The sequence below is a fragment of the Periophthalmus magnuspinnatus genome, chromosome 8 (assembly GCF_009829125.3).
Source record: "Periophthalmus magnuspinnatus isolate fPerMag1 chromosome 8, fPerMag1.2.pri, whole genome shotgun sequence".
NCBI lineage: Eukaryota > Metazoa > Chordata > Actinopteri > Gobiiformes > Gobiidae > Periophthalmus > Periophthalmus magnuspinnatus.
Genome location: NC_047133.1, coordinates 5306107 through 5318084, shown reverse-complemented (window position 1 = coordinate 5318084; position 11978 = coordinate 5306107). Strand labels below are relative to the sequence as shown.

General features: G+C 41.9%; 1 protein-coding gene across 1 annotated transcript; it reads right to left on the bottom strand.

Annotated features, from left to right (window-relative positions):
* Window positions 1-1755: 1755 nt before the first annotated feature.
* aspdh (aspartate dehydrogenase domain containing) lies at window positions 1756-11945 on the bottom strand. The gene is made up of 8 exons (XM_033970738.2): window positions 11906-11945; window positions 11776-11833; window positions 10933-11077; window positions 4880-4964; window positions 4657-4806; window positions 3427-3650; window positions 2522-2661; window positions 1756-2113 (listed from the first exon to the last, which is right to left on the bottom strand). The coding sequence occupies exons 2-8, from the start codon at window positions 11828-11830 to the stop codon at window positions 2076-2078; spliced, it is 837 nt and encodes a 278-aa protein (XP_033826629.1). The 5' UTR covers window positions 11831-11833; window positions 11906-11945; the 3' UTR covers window positions 1756-2075.
* Window positions 11946-11978: the final 33 nt, after the last annotated feature.

Below are 11978 nucleotides of genomic sequence, written 5' to 3'. Positions count from 1 at the left end.
AAAGGGAGGAGTGACAGTGGGTTTGACAAGGGGAGTGACAAAGGGAGGAGTGACAGTGGGTTTGACAAGGGGAGTGACAAAGGGAGGAGTGACAGTGGGTTTGACAAGGGGAGTGACAAAGGGAGGAGTGACAGTGGGTTTGACAAAGGGAGGAGTGACAAAGGGAGGAGTGACAGTGAGTTTGACAAAGGGAGGAGTGACAGTGGGTTTGACAAAGGGAGGAGTGACAAAGGGAGGAGTGACAGTGGGTTTGACAAAGGGAGGAGTGACAAAGCGGGCAGCAAGTTGAGCTGCAAGACGAGGAGCAAGACAGCAAGTGAAAAGGGGGAAAACTAGCAGCTTAAACAGTTTTTAAAAATCGTGAGCAGTGGCTTGTGAAAGCGTTGTAGTTAGTCTTCCTAAACTGTGCAAACCTTAAAAACCTTAACAAAAAGTTCTCCAAAAAGAATAGGATTTCTCAGTTACCAGTACCAGTGATGCAATCAGTGGTTAGTTAAAGGTGCACTATGTAACTTTTCTGGTGGAAGGTCAGTCCATTACCTGCTTGTCTCCAAGAAGATGTTATTGCTTTGTCTGAAATGTTCCAATGTATGGCATTACACTTGTAACATTTATTTCATATTTCATTCCTACTGTAAGATGGGTCACCTCTTCTCAGATTTGACCTGTAAATTGGCTAGGTGGCACCACCTGCTTGTCTCCATGGAGATGGATCGGTTTAATGCCATTCTGTGGAACATTCCAGGCAACACAATAACTTATCACTGGAAATGGCAGACCACCAGAAAATGTATAGTGTGTCTTAAGTGGTTTTGTTGAGCTGCAAGATGGTTTGACAGGGAACAATCAATCACAAGTGCATTTAAAATTACAATATTGTGGAATTGTTTTATGTAAAATAGAAATGTGCATAACGTCTATTGAGAATTATATTTCAAGCTGTTATTTATTTGAACTGTGATGACCCCTAATATGTAGCATAAGAATAATAACAACAGCAGCTGTCATTTGGTTTTATAGGTGCACTATGTAACTGTTACTCGCTGGTCTCCATGAAATGTCATTGCTTTGCTCGGGAATGCTCCATAGTATGGCATTAAACTTATCTAACTTGTATTTATTAAATAACAGGTGTTTTTATTTGCAAAAAAACCCCAAAACTTAAAAAAACATACATTCTTGGTGTGAGCGGGGTCGCCTCTCCACACACCTGACCAGTAACTTGACCTGTTTACCTCACCAGCTTTGAGATAGTTAAGTTTAATGCCATTCTGTAGAACATTCCAGACAAAGCAATAATCTCTCCATGGAAACGAGCAGATGGTGAACCTCTCCACCAGGAATATTACGCAGTGCACCTTTAAATAACTGTATTGAGATGGGCATACCTGATAATAATGTGACCGGCTGTATTCATCATATGTATTTCCCTTTTTGAACTACTGATATTACCACTGTTGTAATTTTGAATGCACTTGTTTGGTAGAGCTGTTTTCAGAGAACTCTGGTTATCATTAATGTGAAAAGTTGCTAGAATCACTTCATAGCTTTATCTTGTTTGTCCTTGCTGTATTTTAGACATTTCATATCAATCCAAAAAGCACTCCCTACATGCATTTCTACTTTTGCCGTGGTGGAAAATATGCTGCTGTAGCACTAACGTATTCAATAATTTATGAGATGCATCGCAACACTATAGTTGGACGGTTTATGCGCCTTACGTTTCAAAACTTGAACAAATTCGCACTTGGTCGTCTGTGTGAAAGTTGGATAATCGAAAGCTAGCCCGAGTTTTTGCAAAATTATTCATTTGTAAATGAGGCAGTCATGATCGAAAAAGTCAAGATTTCTCAGTGAATGTCAAGAAAAAACATCTTGTGTGTTTTTGGGGGAACAAAGCAAGATGTGGCAGCCTGAAAAGTTTTAGCATTTGTTACCAACTTGATCCAGATTAATTTAAAATAAATAGTGTTTGATAAATGTTTTTTGTTTTTGCTTTATTGAGAATTGAAAATATTTGTAACAGTAACACAGGCAAACATGCAAGTTCAGTCTTTGTTTTTGGGGTGTTGACTTCAGCACAGGTAAACACGACCTCCGTGACCTTTACAAACTGGAAAAAGGAAAGAAGGAAAAAAACATGGGTTACTTTTAAATGCATACTACCAGTCAAAAGTTTGGACACACTTTTTTATTTAATGGTTTTCTTTATTTTTGTGATTATTTATGTTGTACATTCTCACTGAAGGCATCAATACTATGACGCGTATGGAATGTACCACCCTTTGCTTGCTAAAGCTCATTGAGAGAAGCCCAAGAGCTACTTTGAGTATTTGAATATAAAATATAATAATTTGAGTTAAACTATTTATTTTTCCACATAATTCCATACATTTCACTCCATATATTTGATGTATTCTGCAGTAAACCTAAAGAAACACTAAATGAGAAAGGGTGTCCACACTTTTGACAGTGTATTTGTGTCTATATAAAAGTATGTACATGAATATTTAGTGTGTACCGAGTAAACTGTTCCAGAAAGACTTGTACGTAGCACTGCCTGTCACAGCTCCGAGTTTGGCAGGGTTTCTTCTCACTGTGTGCACGGTGAAGCCATCAGGCCCGGTGACTTCTACCTCCACCACGTGATAGTCGCCCAACCTTTAACACATTACTTTTATTCATATTCCCTTAGAAACCTTTTTGACAGAGCATCAGTGATTTTAAAATGTATTGCATTTTATACAGATATTAACAATTTTATCCATCTTGGTCATGAATAACAAAAATCAGTCAGTCTTAGCCTGCCATTTGCAGTGCTAAATGAAAGATGAAATGTGGATTGTTTTCAATCATTAGTGGGATTATTTCATTATGGATTTTGAATTGATTGTTTAAAGCTGAGTAGTGCCAGTTTCTCTTTACAAAGATATTGAAACTTAAAGGAACACTTTGTAACTGTCTTGGTGGAGGGTCCATTGCCTGCTTGCTGAGATGTCATACTGCGGAATATTCAGAGCAATTACATTTTTCTTTAGTACAACACCACTCTACACTAGACCAAGATACCAGTTAGATCTGTTGAGAGCCATGAGAGCCACCAGAGTAAGTGTGTTTTTGAGGTATTTTTTAGAAATAAAAGCAAAATAGATGTGTTTCATATTATAATGTGGAATATTCCAGACAAAGCACAAACGGACCATGGACCGTTAGATCCATAGAGACGAGCAGCAGAGCAGGTGGAGGACCCCCAACCAGAAAAGTTACATATTGCGCTTGTTGAATCTTTGTTTTTTGGCAGATCTTGTGACTACTGCTTTTAAAATAAAATAAAAAATAAAAAAACAGATACACATTATAAACAAACAGGCAAATATTATAAAGAAAAAAAAAAGTTTGTACCCCGTCCCTGACGGTAAAACTCACTCTGTATCTGACACGATTTCTCCCTGCACTCCGTTGAAGCCCAGAGCTCCTGCTGCCACCGCTGCAGCTGCCATCGTGTTCACGTTGTTGGGGGCAACTGGACACAGCTCTGCCACTGAGCCTCTGAATAAGACCCGCCTCCCCTCGCCCTCCGACCAATCAGAGAGCACGTCTTTGGTCAGTCGGAAACAAGACGGGTGTTTGGACATTCGGATGAACAAGCCCTATAAGTAACAAGAGGACGTATTTTATCTGAATGGAGTTTTGCACACAAAAAAAAGAACAAAAGAAACTAAGCACTTGTGCATTCAGTACATAATTTGAATATGAAAACTCAGATACTGGAGGCAGGGTGGGAGGACTGTCTTGCCCAAAGATACAGCTACAGTTGGAACTGGGGACTGAACCACCAACGTTTAGGTAAGTGGGCATCAGTTTTATCATTGAGCTACTGCAGCCCTTATATCTCTGATGAAAATCTTTTGTTGTTTTCTGTTTTCTGACAATATTTTCATGATTAATTGTTTAAGATACAAAAATTCAGTGCAGTAAAGTTAAAAACATGGAAAACAGAACTAGTTTATTTTAAACAGTTTGCAGTGAGTGGTCCCATGAAAGGGTGTTCCCCAAGGTTTAATCCTTGGCCCATTACTTTTTACTTTGTATATTAATATTTTCCCTTCATCTTCCTGTTGCATAGTCCATTTTTATGTGGATGACACAATTTTGTATTCTATCACTGCTTAGGAAGCTTTATCCAAATTACGGTCCCATCTGTACTTCAAACCTCATTGAACAAGTCCCTCATTATGAAAACCTCAGTATTTGGTTGGACAGCAGGATCTTTTAAACACACATTGACAAACTTTCATAAAAAAACATAAAAATTCAAATAGGTTTGCTTTGCATCCTAATTAGTAACTGGGATGAGTTTATAAGCTCCCTCAACAACTTTCAGAGACCAGAGCAGAGTTTTGCTGTGACGGTAAAGCTATCAACAACTAGCATGCTAACTCACACTTGCTGATTATCAGACATTAACGCTCTTCGTAAGTTAATGCAGACAGCACGCAGCATTCTTCTTTTGACCTCAAGGCCTCCAACCCTGCTCCAACCCTAACCCTGCTCGGATAATTTGGGTACAGAGTTTTTAAGATTTTTCCACAGAATGCATGACCTGACACATTTATACTTACAGTTCACTTATACTTTTACTATTCATTGTGTTACCTTCAAGGCCCCGCTGTCGCTGAGCCTCTGGATGTCCTGCCCCCCCCACAGAGCACCACTGGGCACGTACAGAGTCTTGTTGTACCTCTGTGCTGCCTCCCGGAGGTTCTGGTTCAGTGCTGAGTCTGAGAGGGCAGAGGGAGAGCCCACCTGCAGATGAAAATTATTACAACTACATTTTGATTTGATTATAAATGAAATCACACATAAAATGGACGCTGACCATGAAATGAGACTTGGACAAAAAGCGAACTCCAAACTCCTTGACAATGTGAGGATGACAGACTTCCACAATTACATCACTCCGTCTGTAACAAAAACACTACTACTACTACTACTACTACTACTACTACTACTACTACTACTACAAAGGACACAGCAGCAGTTCAAGGCTAAAGTACAGCAAAAATGTATGGTTAAAAATAATCATGTCATTTGCATTTTTAAAAAAGACAAGTGGAAATGTAAAAATTATATAAAAAATTGTCCTAAAAGTATAAATAATATAGAATTTATAAAACAAAATGGCGTTGTAGGAGACAGGTGTAGGGTGCACAGTGTGTTTGCTGCTTGTGTGTGATTGGTTGAAACCCAAGGGGGCGGGGCTCACATGGGCAGGTGCGCGTGCACATACGTGTGAAAAGGCGACACTTTGGACACGGTGTCGTGAGTCAGGACTGGGTAGCCGTAATTTTTGTTGACCGCTAGCTTTGTTTCCATTTACTTATTATGCCATAACCTGTTACATCCATCTATGTGAGTCCATGTTCTATTCTCTCTGCTGCGCTGCTGGATGCTCCGTGTATCTGCGTGTTTGTCAAAATAAATCACCCACAAAAGCATATCGGATCTCAGCGTATTTGTCCTCAATAAACTTCCAGCGTCACAAAGATGCAGCCCAGGACCCACTCTGGCTCTCACCGCGGCCTCAAGGTTTGTTGAGGGAAGCCGCTACATATTTGTCACCACAAACGGCATTAAACGGAAAATCACCACGCCACGCACCTGTGCCAAAGATCCAAGGCACCTCACCCTAATTACCCGCAGAGCAAAGGAGCTGCTACAGCTGAGTGCAACCAAATCCACGCCGTTCATTCACCTGGGGACAGGTAGGCGAGTCTGTTTATTTTGTGTACTGAGGAATCTGTTACGCTGAAGATTAATGTGCGTAATGATGATCACATATCGAGTGAATGTTCGCACATTTGCGCATTGATGGTCGCTCAATATCTCCGTGAATTATTTGATGTCGATGTCGGGACCTCGGGGCATAAAACGTGGCGTTGGTGTTGTCTGAAAGGCCACAAAAAATGTTGAATTGTTTGGAATAAAAAAATGCATCTCTGAGTTTTTTAAATGTGATGTGTATTGAAGGTTTTGAATGCGTTTGGTGGAATTTGGTGCTGCGCTTCATAAGAAATAAAAATCAAAGGAAATAAGCAAATGAATGCCTATCTTGAATGTTAAACATGGAAATGCAAATGCACTGAAAGCATTAATCCTGAGCAACCAAATGCTAAATCATACAACTCTGTACAAAAGTCAGAATAAATCCACGCCGCGCGCTCCTGTAGTGCCAGAGTCTCTGGCAAAGCGCCTGGAGTGTTTGGAGTAGAAAATCACGTTCACATAGTTCCACTGCTTCACGCCTCTATTGCCTCAAGACGGAAACAAATCTGACACATCTGGCAATTTTGGCCGCAAAACAAAAAACATTAAAGGAGAAATACGCATTAGAAGAGGAAGAATTAAAGCTATGCCAAAGACGTGAACAGTTTCAGTTGGACAGTGAAATGGCGGGAGAAATGGCAAAACTGAGTGTCATAAAACCACAAAGCAGCATTGGTTCCAGATCAAAGTCAGATGCAATGAACTCGTATTGTGAAAAATCTTGTTCCAAACCACAACTCAATATTAATGCCACCGAATTTGTCCCATCACTAAATGTCAAACCAAAGGACTGTACATATGAAAACACACAAACAATTGTAAAGCCCAAAGACAACTTACCTCACAATGAGCCAGCCCACTCCTTCACGCTGCAGCGCTATTTAGCATCTCCTTCAGAACAAGAAGTTAACCAGATGCAACAACAAACTGTCCAAAATAAAACTTGGATCAAACAATGACGGTGTGCTGGACATAATGAGAAAATAAAATGAAATCACCACACTCCTGATTCAACAACGTCTCACTGCACTTCCAAAAAGAGAAATTCCCATCTTCGATGGCAATCCACTCAAATTTCATTCCTTTTATTAAAGCTTTTGAAAATGGAGTTGAACGAAACACGAATAACAGCAGTGACCGACTATTTCCTTAAACAGTACACCAAAGGGCATGCGAAGGAGCTGTCAACATCTCAATTCAGACAGGATTTGTGAGGGCCAAGGCTTTATTGCGAGAGCACTATGGCAATGAGCAGAAGGTGGCAGCAGCCTACATGGAGAAAGCTCTGTTATGGCCATCTATAAGAACTGAGGACGTGAAGGCCCTGCAGGAATATAGTCTCTTCCTGTGTGGGTGCTGCAATGCCATGGAAGATGTACAATACTTAAATGATCTGGACACGCCCACAAACATGGTGGACATCCTCAAAAAACTCCCATACAAACTGAGATTGCTGGGGAGCCATGCCTGTGACCTGCAAGAAAAATACAATAGAAGAGCAAGGTTCCTAGACATCACCTACTTTGTGGAAAAACAGGTCAAGATTCTGACGGAGACTGTTTTTTGGCAACATCTAAAACACTGCCCCACCAACTAGAAACATGACAAAGTCCAAACCACACCCATGCTCTAACGTCAAAGGAACCAGTTTTGCCACGCCCGTCAATTCTGTGGAGAGAAACGCTCAGCCAGCTGAAAACACAGAGCCAGCACCAGTGAAGAGTTGCCCTTGCTGCACTGGAGGTCACACATTGGATGTATGTGCACGATTGGAAAAAATGGCACACAAGGAGAAAATCGATTTCCTGAAGGAAAAGAGTGCGTGTTTTCGCTGCCTGTGCACAGGGCACATCAGCAAATACTGAAAGAAAAGGATTTTATGTTCAAAGTGTGGCCTCAAACATCCAACAGTGCTCCATAAAAACAGTGAGCCTAGTGCAGAACAGACCCAGAAAAGTGCCAAGGTGTCAGTAGACAATACTCTGGTTTCCAGTGGGCTTACAGGGGCTGGCGTGCAGGATTGCAAACTTCCTATTGTGCCGGTCCAAGACGAGGCCAAGAAGGGCAGTAAAGTCATTCTCACGTATGCCTTTCTGGATCAAGGCAGTACTGCAGTATTCTGTACGCAGAAGCTGATGCATAAGCTCCATCTAATGGGGAAGAAAGTAAACATCCTTCTGAGGATTATGGGACAGGAGAAGGTGGTCAGCAGCTACGTTGTGCCAGAGTTGGAGGTGGCTGGCCTTGGAGATAATGCCTTCATTGATTTACCAAAAGCATACACTCAGCTGTCCATGCCAGTGCACAGAGCAAACATTCCAACAAACCAGGACCTGGCCAAATCACCATATTTGAGACACCTCTCCTTGCCACAGATTGAAGCTGGGATTGAGTTGCTGATAGGGACCAATATCCCAAGAGCCATGGAACCGATGGACGTCATCCATAGTGAGAAAAATGGACCCTACACAGTAAGGACAGTGCTGGGCTGGACAGTAAATGGACCACTGACAGGAAACGGTGGAGAGGCCGCCTGCTGTGAGCAACCAGTATCTGAATAGAGTGTCCATTGTGAATTTGGATGACTTGTGGCAACAGCAATTTAAGATGGATTTTCCTGAGTCTGCTGTGGAGGAACAAGTAGGTCTCTCCAGAGAGGACCTGAGGTTCATGGATTTGGTATCAAGGTCAGCCAAACACTGTGATGGTCACTATCAGGTCTCCTTACCTCTGAAAAACTTAGACATTAACATGTCAAACAACAAGTGGTGGAACAGCGCCTACACCAGCTGAAGAGGAAGCTCCAGAGGGATCCCCGGTTTCACAAGGAGTGACACCTTCATTAACGACCTCCTTGTTAAGGTATATGCTGAAAGAGTCCCTGATGAAGACCTGGACCGGAGTGATGGCAGGGTTTGGTATATTCCGCACCATGGTGTCCATCACCCTACAAAAGAAACTCCGAGTTGTGTTTGATTGTGGTGCCAGCTACAAAGGAGAGTCTTTAAATGAGCAGCTGTTGCAAGGACCCGATCTAACCAGCTCACTGGTTGGAGTGGTCACCCGGTTCAGGAAGGAGCCTGTGGTCATCATGGCTGACATAGAATCTGTTTCATCAAGTCTGGGTGCCCCCAGAAGACGCTGATCTGTTGTGATTCCTCTGGTGGCCACAAGGAGACTTGAGTCAGGCACTATGTGAATTCAGGATGAGGGTGCATGCTTTTGGTGCCACATCCCCAGGTTGTGCCAATGTTGCTCTCTGGAAGTGTGTGGACAATTATGGGCACAAATACAAGGAGACAGTGGAAAAAGTGCAGCACTGCTTTTATGTGGATGACTGTCTGGTGTCAGTTGCAACAGAGGAGGAAGCACTGACTTTGTGCCATGAGCTCGTGTGTCTCTGCACTAGAGGTGGCTTCTGTCTAAGTGGCTAAGCAACAGGCCTGCAGTGCTTGAGTCGGTCCCAGAAGCACATCGAGCAAAAGGAGTGAGGCAGTGGGACTTGGAGAGTTTCTGCCAATTGAGCGACTGTTTGGTGTGGAGTGGTGCATCAGGTCAGAGACCTTCAAATTCAAGATCGTGCTGAAAAACAGACCACTCACCCGCAGAGGGATCTTGTCCATAGTGAGTTCTATTTATGACCCTCTGGGGATGCTCAGTCCAGTTGTCCTGAAAGCAAAGAAGCTGCTGCGAGAGTTATGCAGAAGAGGAATTGGATTGGATGATCAAATCCCAGAAACTGTCTCCAAGGAGTAGCAAAAGTGGTTGTTCAATCCACCTGCTGGATCACATCATGGAGGGCCGTGGGTGAGGCTGATCAGATCTGTGAGGAAGGTCTTGAATTCAACCCTTAAAGTTCAACATCTGGATGAGGAGGGTCTTCATACAGTTCTGTGAAGTTGAGGCCATCATAAACAGCCGGCCCATCACCAAAGCATCCATGGATCAAAATGATCTGGAGGCACTAACACCGAACTATCTGCTACTGCTCAAAGGCCAGCCTTCATTGTCACCTGGAGAATTCCAAGCAGCAGACGTATATGCACGAAGGAGATGGAAACAAGTACAGTACATGTCTGAGCTTTTCTGGAAGCGCTGGACAAAGGAATATCTACCTCTGTTACAGGAGCGACAGAGATGGACTGGAGTCAAGAAGAACCTTGTTACAGGAGATCTAGTTCTGTTAATGGTCAGTACTGCACCCAGAAACTCATGGTTTATTGGACGCGTTTTGCAAATCTATCCAGATCGAAAAGACTTTGTTCGTCAAGTTCGAATTAAGACCAAGACCAGCTGCTTGGACAGACCCATAACTCTCTGTTACTGGAGTTGGAGGAGGCAGCATAAGGACGTTGCTGACCTTTTCTGAATGTTGTTTCCTGGATTATAATTTGGACCACTAAGACTCTGGACTATTGGGTCATAAGGGTGACCAGAAGGATTATTGCCATTGGATTTATTCCTGGACTATTGATTACAACTGCTGTATTGGACTATGTTTATGATCATTTGTTATGTCTCCTGTTATGCTTATAAAAATGTGAATTATTATGTGGGAAATAATAATTAGGGGCTGGTGTGTAGGAGACAGGTGTAGAGTGCACAGTGTGTTTGCTGCTTGTGTGTGTGATTGGTTGAGACCCAAGGGGGCGGGGCTCACATGGGCAGGTGCACGTATATGTGAAAAGGCGACACTTGGGGCACGGTGACGTGAGTCAGAACTGGGTAGCCGTAATTTTTGTGTGTATGCCATAACCTGTTACATCCATCTATGTGAGTCCATGTTCTATTCTCTCTGCTGCGCTGCTGGATGCTCTGTGTATCTGCGTGTTTGTCAAAATAAATCACCCACAAACGCATATCGGATTTCACAATTAAAAAGTAAAATATACTCCTTAAGAATGTTTTTATAAGATCATGTGGACACCAACATCATAAATCTAGAAATAAAATAAAATGGCAATGATTGTTGATATATAAACAGACTCATTCTCGCTAAAGAAATCACCATTGCATAAGTTAAGAAAATACTGAGTTTTAGACAAAGGTTAGAGTATTGGAGACAAAACGGTTGTGAACTATTGTCTTACTACATGATATCTGTACCTCTCTGCAAAGGATGACAAGTCCTGTAGTACAAATTCCTCCGCGACCACACCTTTGAATTTGTCTGGATTTCTGTTCCAGACAAAAGCCAGCTCCAGACCCACTTCTGGCCCCTCAGATAGAATCTTCTCCACCAAGAACTGCCCTGGGTCATCAGAACAAGTCTTAATACTAACAGAGCAGAGGTGAGTACAGCAGCTAAAAATGTAACGTAATGAATGGAATTTTTCTTTATTAAAAAATTCTGGTATTTTTTAATGGTAACATACATTTTTGAAACGACTGCATTATTGGCTGTATAAGGGAAAGTTCAAGAAATATTCAGTACTCAAATATTAACTTTAAGATGCACCTTTTTGCCACCTACCTCACCTACCTGTCTCCATGGAGATATTTGCTTCACTTGTAATGTGTCTCAGTATGTCATTAAACTTTACTATTTCCTTGAAGACAGCTGACACCTCCAGGTCAATTACAGTTCAACCTGTGTTTTTTTGTTTGTTTGTTGTTGTTTTTTTTGGGGGGGGGGGGGGGTCGCAATAAAACATAAATAAATGCCAGATTGATGCTATACCGTGGAACATTCAACGTAAAGCAAAAATATCTCCATGACGACAAGCAGGTGATGTACATACCACTAGAAAAGTTACAGTGCACCTTTTTAATATTAACATGCTTTTTGTCGATCATACATTTACTCACAGTGGTCAATTGTAACCAAATCAAAACCTAATTTACATTTCTTCAAATTAATAGAGTAAATAAGTAAAAGTACAATTCAATAAATGTAAGTATGACCTAACTCTGTATACTCGTTAACAGCCAATATGTCTGCTTATGTACCTAGGTGTCCATATCCTACCACTCCAATCCGCAACGAGCGAGTGCTGCTGGCCATGGTCTGAAGAGAAAAATAATTTGTCATATCATCACAATACAGTGCTAATTGTTTTCGATAATACTGATAACTCACCGTGTTATGGGACGACCCTTGGCGTGTCCCACTACACAAACTGAAGCTATGTACAGTTCAAAGTTTGGCTCAG